Source organism: Myotis davidii, unplaced genomic scaffold (assembly GCF_000327345.1).
Source record: "Myotis davidii unplaced genomic scaffold, ASM32734v1 scaffold801, whole genome shotgun sequence".
In the NCBI taxonomy this organism is placed as follows: Eukaryota; Metazoa; Chordata; class Mammalia; order Chiroptera; family Vespertilionidae; genus Myotis; species Myotis davidii.
Window position 1 is genome coordinate 104,690 of NW_006290777.1, and position 21,434 is coordinate 126,123.

General features: G+C 41.8%; 1 protein-coding gene across 1 annotated transcript in view; it reads right to left on the reverse strand.

Annotated features, from left to right (window-relative positions):
* Window positions 1–16,563, reverse strand: part of A2ML1 (alpha-2-macroglobulin-like 1) — a 36,794-nt gene extending 20,231 nt beyond the window's left edge. The window contains exons 1-16 of the mRNA XM_015564073.1: window positions 16,409–16,563; window positions 15,777–15,960; window positions 15,236–15,398; window positions 14,629–14,681; window positions 9,823–9,843; window positions 8,906–9,065; window positions 8,519–8,603; window positions 7,702–7,828; window positions 6,840–6,954; window positions 6,404–6,513; window positions 5,128–5,295; window positions 3,594–3,821; window positions 2,448–2,508; window positions 1,578–1,723; window positions 746–895; window positions 4–98 (exon numbers count right to left, since the gene is read on the reverse strand). Of these exons, the coding sequence (XP_015419559.1) occupies window positions 4–98; window positions 746–895; window positions 1,578–1,723; window positions 2,448–2,508; window positions 3,594–3,821; window positions 5,128–5,295; window positions 6,404–6,513; window positions 6,840–6,954; window positions 7,702–7,828; window positions 8,519–8,603; window positions 8,906–9,065; window positions 9,823–9,843; window positions 14,629–14,681; window positions 15,236–15,398; window positions 15,777–15,960; window positions 16,409–16,554 (2,012 nt within the window). The 5' untranslated portion in view covers window positions 16,555–16,563. The remainder of the gene's footprint in view (window positions 1–3; window positions 99–745; window positions 896–1,577; window positions 1,724–2,447; window positions 2,509–3,593; window positions 3,822–5,127; window positions 5,296–6,403; window positions 6,514–6,839; window positions 6,955–7,701; window positions 7,829–8,518; window positions 8,604–8,905; window positions 9,066–9,822; window positions 9,844–14,628; window positions 14,682–15,235; window positions 15,399–15,776; window positions 15,961–16,408) is intronic.
* Window positions 16,564–21,434: the final 4,871 nt, after the last annotated feature.

Consider the following 21,434-nt stretch of genomic DNA (forward strand, 5'->3'; position numbering starts at 1 on the left):
GGCTGAGGAAGGTCCGTTGGGCCAGACACTGGACACTCATCATATTCATCCACCTGATAGGGGTAGTAACCATACCAGAATGGGAACATCCCATAGACCTGAAATAAAAGGGGAAAAAGAAATAAAGTATGGACACAGTATAATCAGTTGAGAAACTTCTCTCGGATTTTGGTGCCACAGCCCCCATATTATTTATCTTCATTACCCCAGAATTCTTCCTATATTTATTTCATCATAACCTCTTCCTTTACTTTTTAAATTTTAACCTCTATCTCACCTTTTTCATAGTCTGTCACACTTATCTCCTATTTCATTTTCTTCCTTTCTTTTTTACTTATTTTAGAAAGACAGGAAGAGAGAAATAGAATCACCAATGAGAGAGAAACATCCATTGGCTACCTCCTGCATGCCTCCTACTGGGGATTGACTGATCTCACAACCTGGGCATGTGCCCTGACCAGGAATTGAACCCGCAACCTCCTAGTTCATGGGTCGACACTCAGCCACTGAACCATACCAGCTGGGCTCATCTTCTTTCTTTATCTCTATGTCCATATTAACCATGCTCTTCTCTTCCCATTATTTCCACCTTTATTTTCATACCCGCTTTTCTACTACCTTATAGTGGTGCACTATTTTCCTAAGACTTTCTTTCCCCCTCCCTGAAATCTATCCTCTGTTCTAACGGACCCAGATTGTCTTCCCCATTAACTCCCTCTTCCCACCTTATTAGCCGACTACTCACAGAGTGGTTACTCAGCTCTCTCTCTGGCCTAAGTAGTAAGACACTCTCATCCACAGCTCGGATGGCACAAAGGGACCCTGGAGCTGCCTGCAGCTGTAGGTCCACATCTGATCCTGGAAGCTGCTGGGAAGGTGAGAAGCCAAGGGAAACCTGAAGAAGGACAAATACAACTTGGGAATCAGGTAGTCCTGGAGAGGACAAGACAAAAATGTCACTCGGATCATCAGCTTTAACTATGGTATTCAGCCCACTCTTTCACTTTTTTTAAAAAAATATATTTTATTGATTTTTTACAGAGAGGAAGGGAGAGAGATAGAGAGTTAGGAACATCGATGAGAGAGAAACATCGATCAGCTGCCTCCTGCACATCCCCCACTGGGGAAGTGCCTGCAACCCAGGTACATGCCCTTGACCGGAATCGAACCCGGGACCTTTCAGTCCGCAGGCCGACGCTCTATCCACTGAGCCAAACCGGCTTCGGCCACTCTTTCACTTTTATACTGATTTCCCTTTGTAAAGTCTAGCCCTTGAGAACCAGTGTCTTATGATAGAGTTGAGAAAAGTGAGCAGCACAGTAGAAGGATATAGATGTTTAAAAGATAAGAAAACATATGGAAGAGCTATATTTAGAATAGCTATATATGTGATTCCCAACATGACTTTTTAAAAAGAAGCAGGAAAGAAATAATTTCAATGAAATAGACTAAAGGCATAAATACAATATGACATCTTATCTTATCTCCCAGCCCCTGCCTTATCTCAACCCTAGCATACACAAGATTTCTCTCTATTCCCAGATTTTTTTCTTCACCCTCCTCAACTGCCATTTTACCTTATTGTCAAAGCACATCTCTACTGAGAACTGAATTTTGTCAGCTATAACACCTCCACTGGAGAAAATGGCATAGACCACCAAAGAAGCATCAGGGGCAAGCCTGGAATTGATGGTCAGTGAGAGAGAGAAGGAGCCTTTCAGTCCTGAAAGAGAAGAAGACATACACAGGGATGAGAGAGTACTCACCTACCCATGACATCCAACCATATGTTTGCATTTCCCATTGGGCCAGCAGCAAGCCTTATGGTGCAAGTAACTTCTCATTTTCCTATTCTTCTATGGTTATTATTACTGTTCTGTTCTCATTGCTTCTATGGATAAGAACTGTCTCCTGGAAGTTTAAAATATTGTTTTCTCTTCCAAAAGAAGCATGGCCCTAGCCAGGGGTAGGCAAACTTTTTGACTCGAGGGCCACAATGGGTTCTTAAACTGGACCGGAGGGCCGGAACAAAAGTATGGATGGAGTGTTTGTGTGAACTAATATAAATTCAAAGTAAACATCATTACATAAAAGGGTACTGTCTTTTTTTTTTTTTTTTATTTTTTTTCATTTCAAATGGGCCGGATCCAGCCCACCGGCTGTAGTTTGCCCACGGCTGCCCTAGCCAGTTTGGCTCAGTGGATAGAGCGTTGGCCTGTGGACCAAAGGGTCTCAAGTTCAATTCTGGTCAAGGGCATGTTCCTTGGTTGCAGGCTCCTCCCCAGCCTGGGTCCTGGTAGAAGCATGTGCAGGAGGCAACCAATCAATGTGTTTCTCTCACATTGTCTCTGTCTTTACCTCCCTCTCCCACTCTCTCTAAAAATTCAATGGAAAAATATTCTTGGGTGAGGATTAACAAACAAAACAGAACAAGCATGAACACTCACCTTTCTTTTTGGAGTTCATGTGTTTCTGCCCCTCCATCTCCAAACGTCCTTTCCCTATTAACTATGAAAGAGAAAAAAAATCATCAATAACATAAATGTTATGGGAAATTAGTCTTTTTTTAAATATAATGTATTGATTTTTCACAGAGAGGAAGGGAGAGAGATAGAGTTAGAAACATCGATGAGAGAGAAACATCGATCAGCTGCCTCCTGCACATCCACCACCGGGAATGTGCCCGCAACCCAGGTACATGCCCTTGACCGGAATCGAACCCGGGACCTCTCAGTCCGCAGGCTGACGCTCTATCCACTGAGCCAAACCGGTTTCGGCAGGAAATTAGTCTTGATCCTACTTCTGGAACATCCCTGCATCTCTCTATAAGGAGAGTCTCCTTTCATAGTTCCAGAGCCTGACTCAATACTTGTTATTTTCCACCCGATCCTCCTTATTCTGTTGTGTCAGGATGATTGTTTTAGCTTAATGAAGCCACGGAGATGATAGAAGATACTAGGATGATTCAGTAGGGAGAAAGTCTCTCAGAGACTTTGAGGGGATGATAAGAGAATGAAGAGACTCTGTACCATCAAAACTGAGCTTTGCAGGAATCTAATCCTCACTATCACCGAGATGACCAATAAAGCTACTTATCTTTATATATGTCCTTCAGGGTCCAAGTTGTGCTTTTATTTCTCCAACAAGGTTATCAATGTTAATTTTAACCCTGTATCATCTACTGTAGAATATTGGTCAATAAAACACAGAATGAATTTTATTCTGAGTCCCATCCTCTTCTCACCCTCCCTCCCACCCACGTACCCAGTTCCCTTTCATCCCTGGCCAGCAACATTTTCTTGTTCATTCCTCATCTTATTTCCCCACACAGTTTCCCTGGGATCCTGCTCACAATCTCTTTATTCCTCCTTCCCCCTTCCTTTACACCTACACTAATCATATAAAATATATTTTAAAAATTGGGTTTTGCTTGTTCTTTCCATTTCTTGTAGTGTGGCTTTTAAATTTTTTGAAATTACCTATGTTGCTTGCATTCTCTCTACTTGGATAGTCTATCCAATTTCTCCAGTTCACTCTCCCCATTCCCTTTCCTTCTTGACACATTTTCACCAACCCTCACTTCCCAGTCTCACATAGTAGGAGAAGGTGATTTCCTGGTCAGGGTTTGCATCAGCTGGATTAATGTCATACTCCACCAGCACTTCCTGGGGCTGCCCACATTGCAAGGTGCCATTTAGCCGGTTGATTCTGAGGAAGCTGTGTGTTGTATTGTAGAAGGGTTGCAGGTGCAGGTAGGCATCCTGATAGTATCGAGGCACCTGTTCTGGATTATATACTGAATCTTCCTTTTGGAACCTGCCCTGAGAAAGAGAGGGAAAAGCAGATCTTTTGGCATGTCCCCTAACCATATTTAACCACAATCATTTGTTATGATTTTCAAATAGTTCTCTCTCAAATCTTCACTGTGTAAGAATGGCATGTAGATATTTCAGTATACGTCCAGCCAAAGATATTTGAGGAATCCATAATAGGGGCTATGTGCAGCAGCATTTTATTATGTAGGAGATAGAAACAAGGACTGAATTATAATTGTCAAGTAATGGGAAATACTTTTACAGATTGATGCCGAGGGAATAGGTAAGCATGAGTAAGATTATAGAGAAATTAAAGACTATATCCCAGGGACATAAAAATGAGATATAGAGGATAATAGGATTGAAAATAATTATTTCTTAGTAGAGTGATCAAGTGATGCCTGAAAAAAACAGTTCTATTAATCACAGACAAATAGCATATGTTTGCTTAAGTAGTGTAGCTAAATGATTGCATTAATGGCTTTAATTTTTCATCTCTCCTTGCATCAACATCATTTACTATGTAATATTACAGTGGGCCTCCAGGTGACTTGTTGGAAATAGATGTTAGCATATGCAAGATAAGCAGAGGCTTGAAAAAGCACTCGCATGTCCACTCTTGCACCTCATTGTTGACATGAGAATATACTTCGTGCTGCCTAACTTACTACCCCAGATGCACAAACAAGACATGCTTTTTATTGTATAATGCTAAAATTTAAAGTTGTTTGTTAAGCAGCATTGTGCCAGTTGATAATTGATACAAGTAGTCTTCCTTATAAGTATCAAAATATATAGTTCTCTTCTTTGTCATTTTTATGAGTAACTAGAGGTCCAGTGCATGAAATTTGTGCACAGGTAGGGTCCCTAGTGGCTGCCGGCTGGAGAGACCCTTCTGCAGGCTGCCTGCCACTGCCACCACCACTGGCCCCGCCCCCTGGTTGAACTCCCAGTTGAACTCCCAGTTGAGGGGACAATTTGCATATTAGGCTTTTATTATATAGGATGAGTAAGGGGACAGGAGGAAGAAGACAACTCTGGACCATTTTTACCTCCCTATTCTGATTTCAAATTAGAATATGGGAATAAGTTATAAGATGAATTAGTATAAAGAGCAATTTTGATCTGAAGGGTCATTTATTTAATTAATATTAAAAGCAAACAGAAAAAGTTTTTGCCAAATGGGCAGCAGAATTGGCAAGTGATGGAATTACAAATGGGGTGGTAGAGGAAGAAAAGAAATAGAAACATTTTGAAGTTTTTCCTTCAGGAAGCCTTCCTTGCTGGGAAGCTGGCCCACTCCAGAGCTCACCTGCAGAGAAATGTCTGTCCCATTCCAATGAACCGTATCCAGCTTGAAGGAAGCGAGGCCTTCGTTGTCAGTAACTAAGGTGTGGTTGATGGTTGCATTTATGCCCGAAATCATCAGAAACACTTCATGATTCTTGAGAAGGGACCCATCATGGCCCCTAACTCTTATCTGAGGGGCAAAGGTCATTAGAGTTAGGTTTGGAGTAGGTTCAAGTATGAGGTAAAGTGACGTGATAACAGAAACTCTTAAGAATACATTTCAGAGAAGAGTCCAGAAAAAGCTAAATGTAGTCAAGGTTTGCAAACTAGGATCTACAAGGAATTGAGGAACAAAGAGAAGCAGCTTAGCCTGGAGCAGAAGTATATTTGCCATGAAGCATTAGGGCCCTTCATTAGCTACACAGGCTCTTCCTAAGGCTCTGTAGAATAGTTTGCTTTCCTTTTCTTTTTATTATTATTATATATTTTTTTGCTTTCTTTTTCTTAATCTTTACAGGAATCGTATGGGATAGACACTATTATTGGCCCTATTTTACAGATGATTTAACCTCTCCCACTCCCAAATTATATAACATTAGACTCTAAGAAAATCTGGATCTGCTCTTGATCTAAAGAAAAGATGACTAAGGAATAAATGGACCTAAATATGTACATTATTGTGTTGACCAGTTGTTCTAGGAATGTAGAAGAATATGCTAGAGAGAGGGGTAGGTTTTAGGTATCAGATAGAAGACATTAACAAAGAAAATTTTAAACTTTCTTTAAAAAATGCTTAAGGATCTATAAATGGCTTTCTATCAAGGAAAGTCTGATATTAACCTTGCCTAGATGCAGGAGCTCAGACTAGATGATTTCTCCAAATACCTTACAGCTCTAAAATTCAAATATTTGAATATTACAATATGAGCCCTTAGCATTAGGAAGGGCACTGAAGTCACATTAATATTCAAGATATATCTCATGTGAGATTAGGGCAGCACAACATAAGGAGTTCAGAGTATATATCTGAATGCAGGTTGCCTAGTTTTTATCATAGTTACTACTTACTAGTTATATAACCTTGGAAAAATCACTTAACCTCTCTTGCTTCAGTCTCCTTATCTGTAAAATGGGACCAATAATAGTGTTTATCCCATAGGAATGGTGTAAAGATTGAATAAGTGAATAGCCATAGAGTACTTAGAACAATGCTGGTAGTTTTATTTTGATATGTCTACAGAAAGGAGGCAGTAGTTAAGCATTTATTTTTGTCTGTGCAGAGACAGGCTTCAACATACCTTCCCACTGAAGGGAAAATTGGGGTAATAATAATTATTGGTGTCTTCAAAGGTCATTGATCCTATTTGTGAAGAAATGTAGATTTCCTGAGTGCCATTGGCCTCCACGCCTGCAGAGGGAAACCAGATGTACATTAACCTAAATGCCTGAAATCCTCATTTTCATGTTTAATACAAAATCTCTGAAAGGCTGGTGCCCCTGGAAGTATAAAGCTTAATATATTTCTAGCCAAAGATCCAAACCAACTCCTCCTCCCCAAATGTTTGGAGGAAATGGGTACTGGATGGCAGATTGGAACCTGGTATTTCCCTTCGTGAACCAGAAGTCACTCCCAAACACTAATGAAGGTAGGTCTTGAATCCTCTGAGTAGGTGTATCCCTGCAACAGTCCCTTTCCTTTCTTTTTTCTTAATGAACCAAGAAGTATCCACTTACCTGTCCCTTCCTCCACCACAGTAGTCACAATATTGATGCTGTGTCTGTACATATAGCCAGTGAGGTTGAAGGTGGACATGTGCACAGAAGCTGAGAAGCATCCTGCTTTGTCCGTCTAATGAGTCAATTAGAGAGAGGGAGGGAGAAATAGAGGATGAATAATCTGATCCCAACTTCCATTTCATAATGTACCATAGAAGGAAATAATTTCTTATCTTTGTGCTTTAGTGTCTCCATCCTTAAGATAGAAAAACTCTCCTATAACATAGAGTATACGTGCTTTAGTTTCTCCATCCTTAAGATAGAAAAACTCGCCCTAACTGGTTTGGCTCAGTGGATAGAGCATCAGCCTGTAAGGGTCCCAGGTTTGATTCCGGTCAAGGGCATGTACCTTGGTTGTGGGCACATCCCCAGTATGGGGTGTGTAGGAGGCAGCTGATCGATGTTTCTCTCTCATTGATGTTTCTAACTCTCTATCCCTCTACCTTCCTCTCTGTAAAAAATCAATAAAATATATTTTTTAAAAAAAGATAGAAAAACTCTCCTATAACATAGAGTATACACCTACACATATATAATCATGAAATGACTTTGAAGCGACAAAATATGAGAAGATGAGAAGAGCCAACTGTAGAATGGGAAAACTTTATCTCCCAAGGGTTTAAGTTCATTACTTGATTACAAGGCAGATTCTAAAAGACTTTATCTATTTTGGATAAAACGACCCCTTTGCTCTTTGGAACTTGGATCACAATTGTGTGAAATGTTTTCTACTCTGGGCTTTAGCACTTTTCTATATTGCTGCTTATTTACTCTTTAGGACATGTAAATAAGGTGCCTTTTCTAAATACCATTTACTCACCTGTCCAGAGAGGTTCCTGCACTTGTCAGGTAGCTGTTTCCTTTCTGCCTCTCCAAACCAGTAGTTATGTGCCTTTTGACACACTGATACTTGCACTGCCCCTAGCATAGGTTTTCCATAGGTGTACCTAAACCAGAGAAGCATGTGGAGTCAGAGTTAGGAAATTCCACTTGAGGGCCAACCTTCATCCCCCAAAACACCACTTTCCTTCTTTCCCACACTCCAACCTCTGCAAGTACTCTGGCATTCACTTCCCTGCTTTATTCAAAGCCGTAGAGTACTGCCATTACACAGTAAGTACCATCCAAAGGAAAGAATAGCGGCTTTCTTTTTCCTTACTCCTATTTCACCATGAGATTCAACATTCCGTTCAGCACAAAGTAGACTCAAAATCCCTAATGCTGACTGAGTGAGCAGTGGGAAGTAAGAGCAGAAGCACAATTAGAAAATGTGTTCTTGGAGAAGTCCTGACTCCAGACTAAATAAAAAATCCCAAGTTGCCCTAACCAGTTTGGCTCAGTGAATAGAGCATCGGCCTGCGGACTGAAGGGTCCCAGGTTCGATTCCGGTCAGGGTCATGTACCTTGGTTGCAGGCACATCCCCAGTAGGGGGTGTGCAGGAGGCAGCTGAGCGATGTTTCTCTCTCATCGATGTTTCTAACTCTCTATCCCTCTCCCTTCTCTGTAAAAAAATCAATAAAGTATATTTTTTAAAAAATCCCAAGTTTTAACCACCACCTCCATTTCTCCATAACACTCCTCAACATACTTCTCGATGTAGCTTTAATCTCCACCAGATCTAGAGCCGTATTCTTACCTACAACAAATTTTTACTAAGAAAGATTCCTCCATGGTTGATAACTGCCTGGGCTCGACCACTTCCACCTTGAACTTAGGCAGCACTGGAGAGAGTGGAAAGAAAATGGAAACAGAATAGGAGAAGAACTTAACCATCTAGGTAGTGAACAGTGGGGTTTAAAAACAGTAATTAATTGATTGATTAACTAAATAACTAACTAATAAATTAATTAATCAATCAAGAGGGGGCTTTATTAAGGTGAAATACTCCTGAAGTTATTAGCTGGTTTAGCACTGATTCAAAAATGAATAAACACCCCTCCCGATGGCAGGTTTTTACTTTACTATTGCCGATTTTGTAACCAGATTACATCCAACACCGTGAGCTCATCGTCCTCCCACCTACCATATTCTTCCACACTGAAGGTGCCGAAGGTCTTGCCCTCAGCCACTGCCACTGTGTAGGTGCCCAGCGTTGCCTCTGGTGCCAGTTGGAAGGATAGCTGCACAATGCCTTGCTCGGGCACCACTTCCAGCCACTGTGCAATCCTGTTGTTATTTGGATCCTGTGTCCATGGAAAAGAAACCTCTTGATGTACCTGTCTGTCTGGCTTCCACTTTGCACTGCAACAAGCAGGTACAGGATTCTCCCCATGGTCTCCCCATGTCCAAACCGCACCTGGCTTATTTATTATTCCCTTTATTACTGCATGAGATAGGTTCAGCCCCCATTTTGGAAGAAAAGGGTCCTTCAAATAATCAGACTGAGTCTTCTAAGGTGTTATGACCAGTTTCAGAAAGTGGGATTTAGGATGTCCTTTACAAAGAACGTTTACTCTACTCTTTGTCTCTATTAAGGGACAACGCTGAAGGGATTGACTGTAAGATACATGAGAGATAGGTAATTTAACAGAGAAATGGAGGGGATGCTCTGGGGAGTTCGCACTCCTAACACTTCTCACAGGCATTCATGTCATAGTCAGCTGTCGAGTGTCTATGACAAGAGCTCATCACTGAAAACGAAGAGGAGTGTGGAGCCAGGTGAATTGGTGAGGCACAAAGAAGTTACAGGAACCAGAGTGGGAGGGTTAGTCCCAGCAGAGGTTGGTGACTTTCCTTACAGAGGTTTGGGGCTGAGAGGACAGGGGCGGGCAGAGGCCAGAGAACAGGCACAGTGTAGGTGGAATTGTGGGCACTCAGTGCTGGGCAGTCCCAGGCGCTGGGCCAAGATCTCAGAGTTCTGTCTGGCTTCCAAGTTTAGCACCAAACTCTCACTTCTCCTTCTCCACCACTGACAGAAAAGCAAAAAAAACTTCTACTTACCTGCAGTTCCACCATAGAATACTGAAAAGGAAAACCAGATAATGTGGGTTAAAGCAGGATACGCAACAAGGTGAGATTTGTTGAAAGCAAGTTCACAAAGGCGCCTTTCTTTCCCCATTGCCCACTCCTTCCTTTCAGATGGCTCTGTGCTGCTCTGATTAGATTAACAATGGGGCAAAAGCTTATTGGCTAGTGGAGGAGAGAGAAGGGATTTCCTCAGAGGGGTTGCTGGTCTCCGAAATATTTAAAGAAATGGAGCTTCAGACACTTCAGCATCCCTCGGTGCTCTAGGACAGAGCTCTTCTTGGAGCCAACTATCTACCGCCCCCTCCTCTGCTATTTGAATGCCACTGGGCGGGAACCTTATTTTCAAGTATTGCAAAACAATTTCTAAAAAAAAAAATGTTTAAAAGTGTTCCATTGAAGGATTATGTATAGTTTCCTCAAGAAAATGGATGCTAAGACCATTAAGTTTGTGGGGAACAGGTCGTTGTGCTAGGTGTGAGTATCACCCCAAAAGCGCTTGCCAATTTCAAACGGAAAAAAGACATAGCTTTCCATTGGGGAAATTAAGCTGTCACCGCCTTCACCAGTAATCAAACTCATCATCACTAATTGTGGGAAAGAGACATCATGTGCTTCCTTCCTGAAGAGACGCATTTGAGGTTTACTCCATTACCTACCAAGTATTTTTGCCAAGAATGTTTAGCTTAAATCTAATTAAGACCTCACACCTACTTCCAGAAGACAGAGGAACAAGTTAGATTACACAATGGAAGAAATAATCAGACAAATTAAGAATGTCAAGTATTCTGTAAGACAAGTAGGCTTCCTTAAGATCAGTGTCATATTTCAAAGCGAGGACATTTTAAAAGCTATCTACCCTGATCTCTTTCTCTCGCAAAAAAGTCAATATAACAAAAAAATAAGAGAGATTATTTTATATTAAGAAAAATTTAAAACATAATAATTAAATGTAATACATGGATTTGTTTTTATGGCTCCTAGTTTGAAAACTTGAAAAAAAAAAGATTTAGGGCTGCATACTAAATAATAATTATTAATTTTATTAGATGTGGTAATGACATTATGATTTTTAAAGACATTCTTTTTAGAAGATATATGCTAAAGTATTTACAAGTAACATGTTATGATGTCTGAAGCTTACTTTTAAATTATTTAGCAAAAAAATAATATATGAAAACAAATGTAGCAAAATAAAAAACATTGAATCTTGGTGTTATGTTTGAAAATTCTAATAATTAAAAGTTGAAAACAAAATGACAGCTCAAGATAATTTTCTTATGAGAGAATTATCTTTTTACTGTATTGTTTTTGTTTGTGTGAGATGTTTTAATTCTTTAACTGTAATTGTTAGAATTTTACAAATTCATGGCCATGGAAATAGATAATTACAACATCTAGGGTGTGAATATAATTAAAAATCTGGTTAGAGACTATACATTTGCTGGACTCAGGACTTTCCAGTTAGTATTACACACTTTTTAAAAATATGTATTGTTATTGATTTCAGAGAGGAAGAGAGAGATAGAAACATCAATGATGAGAGAGAATCATTGATTGGCTGCCTCCTGCATGCCCCAGACTGGGGATCGAGTCCGCAACATGGGTATATGCCCTGACCACGGAATCAAACTGTGACCTCCTGGTTCATTGGTCAACACTCAACCATTGGGCCATGCCAGCTGGGCAATATTACACACTTTTAAAAGGACTTACAACTAAATGAGATTGAAAACTGACTTTAGATATGGAGGTGTTAGAGAGGGTACAAAGTTTGGATCTCACTTGGAAGGGAGATGGAATGGAACCTAGTTGGTGCTTGTCTTCGATTCTTGCTCTAAGTACCATGTAATGCTGACCAGTGAAAAAGCAGAGTGTCATTAAATACAAACATCAGCCTTGATATCAAGGATAACGGCAATTCCTCAGTAAAGCCAGAAATGAGAGAGAAAGATTGTAGGGATGGAAAATTTTTCCCTTCTTCCCTTCTAGGCTCTTTGGCTAGTCTAATAATTAAATTGACCTAAGACAGATTAATAGTGAAAAAACAAATTTAATTACATCCATATAGGAGCACCACAAAGACAATGAGACTGAAAAGGAGTCAGGCAGTTGAGGCTGAGATGCCACCCTGAGCTAAGGAATGGAAGAGGGTCTGGGGCTTCCACGCAGAGGAAGGCAATTCACAGGAAGAGAAGAAAAGCAGATGTTTGGTAGCCAGGTGTTTGCCCTGGCGTGCAGGTAAGTCTTTCAGATATAGAAAAAGTCATCTCTGATAATAGCTCTCTCTGGTACAGGCTCCCCATCTAAACTCGTTCAGCCAGTTAAGGGAGAAATAACCTTTTCTTGAGTCTGTAGTCTTTTGTTTTGTTTGTTAATCCTCACCTGAGGATACTTTTCCATTAATTAATTAATTTATTTATTTATTTATTTTTATAGAAAGAGTAGAAGGGAGAGGAAGAGGCAGAGAGAGAGGAACATGGATGTGAGAGAGACACATCAATTGGTTGCCTCCCACACACACCCTGACCAGGGTCGGGGATCAAACCTGCAACCAAGGTACGTGCCCTTGACTGAAATCAAACCAAGAACCCTATAGTCGAAGGGCCAACGCTCTACCCAAACTGGCTAGGGCTGCAGAGTTTTAACTGCCCTCAGCTCAAAATAGCCCCCATGATAAAGCAGCACATTTTGGGGTGGCCTACTCTGCTCTAGTTCCGGGTCAAAGAAGGACAGGACTTCCACAAACCAGGGCTACATAGGCGATAAGGAGGCAACTATCACTGAGATTATTATGGAATCCTATAAATTCCAGAAAAAGAACACTTCCTCAGATAACAAAGTATTTTTCTCACACAGGGAGTCAAGAGGGAGGGAGGACACCAGTTGCCAGTTTGCTTTCCTCTCAAAGGAAACAAGTGTTCAACGAGGACAGTGGTCAGCCAAATATCAACAGTACAATTGAAATTTCTTTTGAGAGCCAAATTTTTTAAACTTAAACTATATAGGTAGGTACATTGTTATTAACTTAATTAGGGTTCTCCTAAGCTGGCCTTTGTTAAAAACGTCCTCGCCCTGACTGGTTTGGCTCAGTGGATAGAGCATCAGCCTGAAGACGGAAAGGTCCCAGGTTCCATCCAGTCAAGGGCATGTACCTTGGTTGCGGGCACAACCCCAATAGGGGTTGTGTAGGAGGCAGCTGATCGATGTTTCTCTCTCATTGATGTTTCTAACTCTCTATTCCTCTCCCTTCCTCTCTGTAAAAAATCAATAAAATAAAGAAAAGTCCTCAACCTGAGGGGTCGACCTTGGCGAACGTCCCCCCACTTCTTCTAACGCCACTTCTTCAAAATAGACTCGCCCAGGCCGAAAACCGACTTCTGCACATGGGCCACGAAGTTTCAATCGCACTGTACGTGCACGCCTACATTTTGTGGAAAAGAATGACTAAATTTACATCAGAAACAGAGCATCACCTCTCAGGAAATGATCACAGGAAAGATAATATAACAGGGGTGCCTAATGAGATCGACCTTGAAGGCAGAAGAGTCTGAGATAACTTTGGCTGTGGCTACACTTTCACCTTAGCATGTCCTCTTTTTAGCTCTGGAATCAACAGTTTGTTAAACAATAGCGATTCAATATTCTACCCAACTTTTTAAAAATATATTTTTATTGATTTTAGAGAGGAAGGGAGTCAGAGATAGAAACATCAGTGAGAGAGAAACAATGATTGGCTGCCTCCTGCACGCCCCCTACTGGGGATCGAGCCCCACAACCTGGGCATGTGCCTTTGACCGGAGTCGAACCTAGGACCCTTTTGTCTGCAGGCCAACGCTCTATCCACTGAGCCAAACCAGCTAGGGCTCTACCAAACTTTTGATAAAGAAAGGATACAGGTGATGGGAAGGAGAAACTAAAAAGAATTCTAAATTGGGAAAGAAAGCAGTGGTGGGGGAGGCTACTGATCATAAGCCCATAGCCTCCTGTACACAGGGAAAGGAAACATAAGCTCTGAGAACATAAAAATTATGCTCTCCCTATAATTATCATTAAACGTGTCCTTTGAATGCATGGCCTGTGTCTGAAGGCGAAAGAAGACTGCAGGAGTGTGTTAGAGCAAAGTATTTCACAAGCATGTAGAAACAACACAAGCCCTGAATTGAGACCATACCCCTCATAAGGCTTATGATTCTAGCAGTTGAGCTGTTCAAGGAAAATTCAAGTATTCACCAAATGTTACCACATTTTTTTACCTTTGGCACTTTTTAAATGTTGCCTTCAGAGAACTGTCTATTTTATAATTTGGTATTTTTAAATGTTGCCTGAAGAGAATTGTCTAAGTTATAAATTACATTGCCTCATAGTAAAAAAAAAAAAAAAAAAGGTGTGGGGGGTTGAATATACTCATTTCTTCCTTTTGTTAAACACACTCCTGAATTATGTCTTCAGATTTGAACTGCAAAGCCTCGTGGTGTAAACCCTCGAAAGTCTTGAAGTTTGCAAAAACGATTTTTTCAAACAGCAGGGAATGTAACCCTCTCTCGGGAACGTTAACCTCACTGATGTGCTCGGCTATTGGACCTGAGAGCTAGACGCATCTGCTTGTTTTCAGGCAGACAGGGGCTAGGAGGTCTTAGACTGGCATCTCAGTTCCCACCTGCACTCTGCACCTCAGAGGGCCTCGCCTCCTCACACCCTTGGAAAGAACCTCTTCTCTCCCCTGTTCTCTCAGTCTGTCCTGCCCCTTCCCTTCCCTTCCCTTCCCAAGTAAACTCTCACCTTGTCATTCACTGGAACAAAGTTGCTGTCCAGGGTGACGATGCGGAAGTGCACTGGAAGGAAACAGGCGTCACCGGGGAGATTACCTCTTTCAGATCTTTCTTCCTTCCACCCTTCTACTTCCTCACACATACTTCTGAGTCAGCAAAACCCCATCGTTTTTTTATTACTATTATTATTTAAATAAACCTAGTCCGAGAAAAAAATGAAGCCCTCAAACGATTTCTCTTCACCACTGCAGACTCTGAAACCTCAGAGTGGAATGCCCCTCTAAGTAAGAAGCAGCAAATACCAACGACAGGAGCTCAAGCCAAATGTGTATTTGCATATTTCACACACAAGCAGCTTGCGGAAGGACCCAGCAATCCAATTACACTTACAAATTTTATTCCAGAAGAAACGTTCTCTCCTGTTTTAGAAACACACACACACAGGAGCCACTCCACACACCACCCTTTGGCTTGTGGAACCCAGCATCCCCCCAGACCTTCCCCTCTTTTGCGCTCATTATTCCATAGGCCTGCCACCAAACCACAAAGCCCCTGTTGAAGGATACCCGCCGCTGTGTCCCCAGCCTTTTGTCCAACCCCGTATGTGTGCCTCTTACCTCGCTGCCCCGGCTTGTAGATGGGTTTGTCAGTTTGCACAAAGGTGCCATGCCCCTGCCTCTGAATTAAAACCGTTTTCTTTTCCTCAAAGCTGATGTTATTTCCAGTTCCTGACACCCGGACTGTAGCCACTTCTTCTGTTCCACCTGCAGGAGGCGGTACCTGGCCAAGAGAGGGGAGCTCTGAGGAGGAAGAGGAGGAGGAGGAGACGGAGGCACAGAATCTACTGGTTGCAAACCCAAGAATGGGAGGGTAAAAGGAAAGGACTGAGTCAGATGGGAGTAGCAAGGGTAGAGCCACAAAACAGGTTGCCAGGGGAAAAGGGGAACAATAGTAGGAGGTTAAGGTCGGGAACAAAAGGAAGAAATGCAAGGTCAGGGAAATTATGGATGAGTGATGGCCAGGAATTGAAGTCGGGTTTAGGGGAGATTGGTTTAAGGGACTTGACAAACGTAAGATAATAAAGTTAGATTATGGTGAGTATCTAGGGAGGAGAATAGGCAAGTATGGGATTAGAGTTGGGGCTAACTCTGTGCTTACCAAAAAGGACATGCAGTGTAAGTGCCTCTTCCTCATTCCACGGTGTTCTAGCAACTTCTGGGCCTTGTTCTTGGTCTCCAGAGTAACCGTGAATTTTACATCATAGTACCCAGGGCTCAGATCCAAACAAACCTTCTGAGTAGAGGGAAAGTGAAGTTGGGCTGGTAATGTCACCAGGTAGTTTCTGTTAAAGAAGCAAAAGGGTTTGAGGACATCATGATTCATCCATTCAGTGGGAAATTAAGCCCTTTCACAAACACTCAGCATATAGCAGTGAATTAAACAGACTGAGCTCCTGCCTCCATAAACCTTGAGGACAAATAACCCAGTGCACAACCTTTAAACCTCCCACAATCAGGAAACCATCACTGCTTGGTATACTATGCTTAGTATACCAAGGAGGAAATTAGTTCTATGACAGGGAACAGAGTACAGGGAGCCTGCTGTATTTTAATATTACATATATTTTTTAACTTCCTCTTAGGCCTCAACTTTTCTCTCTGGGTAAAGGAGAAATGCAACTAAGAAGGGAAAAGATGAGAAAGAAATTACAATAAACCAAAGGTTATCTCCTCCCCCCATATTTAGGTTTGAGAAAGGTAGACAAAGAAGCTCTGACTTCAAGCACTTACGGAAGGAGTTGTTCTGCAATCGCTGGTGATAGAGCCAATATTCCCAGCAGGACTTGAGCCCACATTGTTGTGGGTAACGCAGATGAGGTCTGCTCCCCGTCCGGAGCATATATTTTAACTCCCCAGGCTGGGAGTGGAGCTACCATTGAAGCCCCAGCCAATCACCTACTGGGGCCTCAGGTGAAGGTGGTAAACGAAGGTAAGGCTTCTATTCACTTCCTTAAGTTAATTTCTCCCTGAAACGTTCATACTGGCTCAGCCAGTCCATACCTGTTTGGGAAACGCCAGAGCTAAGAATTCACAGTGGTGATGTTCACAGAACAAATGTTGGACTCCGCCCTTTATTTCTGGTTTCATTCCAAATTCTCATACCCATTTGATCTTTTCACCTTTTTTATTATTCTATTAAGACGTTTTGGGGATCACAGGTATGGGAGCAGTACCCATAGGAAACCAGAATACCTCTTATCTAATTGGGAATTTTAAAAAATTAACACTACTCAATATTGTGTCAATAAAAATGATCCAAAACTTTCTGAAGGCAATTTCACACTGAGCATCAAAAGCTTTTCAAATTTGCATATTCTTTGACCCAGCAACTCCTATGGAAATGCTTCTTCATGAGAAAAGAGAACATGCATACATACAAAAGAGAAAATGAATCTACATTGAGTTTCTTTGTAGTGCTCATTACAATTCAAGACTTAAAAGCCGCCTAGATCAGTGATGGTGAACCTATGACACGTGTGTCAGAGGTGACAGGCGAACTCATTTTTTTGGTTGATTTTTCTTTGTTAAATGGCATTTAAATATATAAAATAAATATCAAAAATATAAATCTTTGTTTTATTATGGTTGCAAATATCAAAAAAATTCTATATGTGACACGGCACTAGAGTTAAGTTAAGGTTTTTCAAAATGCTGGCACGCGGAGCTCAAAAGGTTCGCCATCACTGGCCTAGAGTATAAATCAGTGAGAATACTTTCTGGACCAATGACCAAACCACTTAAAAGCAATATGAACAAAAAAGAGTTTTTAGTTACTGGGGTGGATAAGATATGAAGAAAGAACTGAAGGAAACAGAAATTCTGAAGACTTTATGGTCTAGAACTAGAGACTTGATGCTGTCAGAAAGAAGCGAGGAAAACTCCTTGGCACGAGGAAACTGAGACAGGTAGTTAAGGGCTGAGTAATTTACAGCCAGATAATGTCACAAGATCTTATCTTTCCTAACTAAGGAACAAGTGTTTTACACATTCCACACTGTGCCTCAACCCTGGTCCTTTTCCGGTAACATTATTTGCTTGTCTCTTACCGTTATCAGTAAGAGGACCAAGCCAGGAGCGGGAATGCCTAGGGCTGGCCAGTGGTGTGTGGGATCTTGGCTTTGTGCAGGAAAGATTTCACAAGAGGAATCCAGGTGATTTTGAGAGTACATGTTTTAAAGCTGGGACAGTGAAACAACAAAGGGCCTACGATAGAAAACAATAGGGGAGAGACTGGGGAGGGCTGCTTTGGCTCTGTAGAAACGTTATGTTATTAGAATGAGCAGCTTCTTCTTCAGGCTCGTAAGTAAACTTGACAGAGCTGAGGAAAAATCAGTCAATATCGATCTTAAAGACAGATCAATAAAAATGATCCAAACTAAAAGAAGTGCAGAGAACCAAATGGCAGCATAGGTAAACGCCTGTACTTACTGCTTCCCACAACCACATCAAAATTACAACTAAAATACAGAACAACTATCATCCATAACCACAGGAAAGCTGGCTGAGTGGAAGTACTACAACTAAGAGAGGTAAAGAAGAAAGCTCATTGAGACTTGTAGGAGGTGTGGAGGCACGGAACGGGCTGGTCTGGCACCCAGGTGTGCCGCTTTTTTAATTGGGAGGGAGATCGCCTCTGCAGAGGCCACCTGGAGGAGGAGGGAGTCCCAGCCCCACACCAGACTCCCAGTCCAGGGTCCCAGAGCTGGGGAAAGAACTACAGGCCATAAGAACTATGGACTGTAAAAACCAGTGTGTATTGGGGCTGAGTTGCTGGAGACCTAGCTGCTCCTCTTAAAAGGATGGCACCATGAACTGAATTTACAAGCGCCCACTTCCTCTGAGCTCCAGTGCCAGCTGAGGCTCTGAGGGATCCAGACTCCTATGGGGAGAAACTGAATGGTCTGGCATTGGGTCAGGAATGCAGAGGCGGCATTCTTCCAGAGGGAGGTGCTCCCAGAGGTCATTGTTCCTGTGCTGGGACTTCCCCAGTGCAGGGCTGACTGGCAGCCATTTATGTTTGCTCCACCCTGGTGATTCTCTGAGACCCCGCCCTACCAATTTACAACCCCACCCAGCTGTGCACAGCAGCTTTTGCATATGAATGGTCTGTCCATTCTCAGCCTAAAACTCTGTTAAACAAGCTGCAGCTGGGTCAGGGAGCCCCAAACCTGTCAAATAAAAGGCCCCCAAATCAGCACCAGCACCAGCCTGCCTTGCTTCACAGCTGGTCCTTGTCTGGGCACTTCCAAACCCAATACAAAGAGGAGGAATCTGCAGATCTCTCTGTAGCTCCTGGTGGGTGGCCCCAGGCAATGGCTGACTTTGCACCTCCCTGGAGACCCAAGAGCCAGTGTACCAGTGGTCAGTGTCAGACCATCCAGATTACAACTCTACACATCCATAAGTGACACACTCAAGGGGAAGACTCAGTGAGCACCAAAGCCCCACTGAAGCAAGTCCTGCCCCATAGTCAAAACCATGGTTATAAGATTACTCAAGAATCTTCTAGAAACCTCAGAGAAATTTAGTGAAACTTCCAAGGATATTAGTGAGAATGCCAAAAAAATGGAAAAGGATCAGTGAGAAATTAAGCATACACTGACTGAAATAAAGAATAATATACAGGGCCCTAGCTGGTTTGGCTCAGTGGATAGAGAGATGGCCTATAGACTGAAGAATAATATACAGGGATTCAACAGTTGATTAGAGGGTCCTGAGAATCAAATCAGTTATTTGAAATATGAGGAAGAAAAAAACACCCAACCAGAAGAGAAAAAAGAAAAAAAAATTAAAAAAAATATGAAGACAGTGTAAGGAGCCTCTGGGACAACTTCAAACATACCAACATCTGAATTAGGAGGGTGCCAGAAGAATAGAGCAAGATAATGAAAACCTATTTGAAGAAATAATGACAGAAAACTTCCCCTACCTGGTGAAAGAAATAGACTTGCAAGTCCAGGAAGTACAGAGAATATCAAACAAGAGAAATCCAAAGAAGACCACACCAAGACACATCATAATTAAAATGCCAAGGGCAAAAGACAAAGAGAGAATCTTAAAAGCAGCAAGAGAAAAAACAGTTAGTTATCTACAAGCGAGTGTCCACATGACTGTCAGCTGATTTCTCAACAGAAACTATGCAGGCAGAAAGAAGGAAGTGGAAAGAAATATTCAAAGGGATGAAAAGCAAGAACCTACAACCAAAAACACTCTACCCAGCAAAACTATCATTTAGAATTGAAGGTCAGATAAAGTGCTTCACAGACAAGAAAAAGCTAAAGGAGTTCATCACCACCAAACCAGTATTATATGAAACTAGAGGCCTGATGCACGAAATTCATGCATAGGAAGGGCCCCTAGCCCTGGCTGTCAATCAAGGCCGATCTTTGGGGCGACCGGCAGGGCGATTGGGGGGCCCCGCTGGCACCCACCTTGGCTGGCCTGGGGCCTGCAAGCTGGGGGCAGCTCCCTGTATTGAGCGTGCACGTAATAGCGACCCGTTGTACCGCCGTTGTTCCACTGTTCAGTTAACTTGCATATTGGGCTTTTATTATATAGGGTGCTGAAGGATATTCTTTAAGAAGAGGAAGAAGAAGAAAAAGGTAAAGATAAAAAATATGAACAACAAAGTGACAACAAGTACATATCTATCAACAAGTGAATCTAAAAATCAAATGAATAAAAAATCTGATGAACAGAATAAACTGGTGAATGGAATAGAATCAGGGGCATGGAAATGGAACAGACTGATGATTCTCAGAGGGAAGGGAGTGTTGGGGGTGTGGGAAGAAATAGACAAAGATCTTATATGCATGTACTAGTATGCATTACCTATGGACACAGACAATAGAGTGGTGAGGGCCTGGGGTGGGGAGGGTACCAGTGGAGGGGTGCTATTGGAGGAAAAAAGAGGGACATCTGCAATAATCTCAATAATAAAGATTAATTAAAAAAAAAAACAAAAGAAAAAAATGATCCAAACTAAAACACAAAGACTGGGGGAAAATGGACATCATCAAAAAGAGAAGAGATAACAAATCCAAGAATCACAGAGAATTCCAAACAAGAAAAAAATACCAAAATAAAGTACACCTAATAGCATCAGATTCAAACTGCTGAAAATCAGAGGAGATCCTAAAGATAGCCAGAGAAAAAAGATACATTATATATAGTAGAAGAAAGATGAGAATTACAGCGAATTCTCCAATGTTAGCCAGAAGACAATGGATTGACATCTTTAAAATAGTAAAAGAAAATCTAGCATTCTGTACCCAACAGAAATATCTTTCAATAGTGAAGAGGGAGCCCTGTCAGCATGGCTCTGGTGGTTGAGCTTTGGCCTAAGAACTAGGAGGTCACTGTTGAATTGACGGTCAGGGCATATGCCCCAGTTGAGGGCTCAGTCCCCAGTGGGGGATGTGCAGGAGGCAGGCAATCAATAATTCTCTCTCATCATTGATGTTTCTAGCTCTCTCTCCCTTCTTCTCTGAAATCAATTTAAAAATATGCTTAAAAAATAATAATGAAGGGGGGAAAATACTTTTTCAGACAAACAAAAGCTGAGAGAATTTATTACCAGCAAATCTGTGTTATCAAAGAGATAACAGTAATAAAAGAGAGTTCTTGCCTGGCCTGTGTGGCATAGTGGTTGATCATCGACTCATGAACCAGGAAGTTGTAGTTCGATTACAGGTCAGAGCACATTCCCGGATTGTGGGCTCAATCCCCGTGCAGGAGGCAGCTGATTAATGATTCT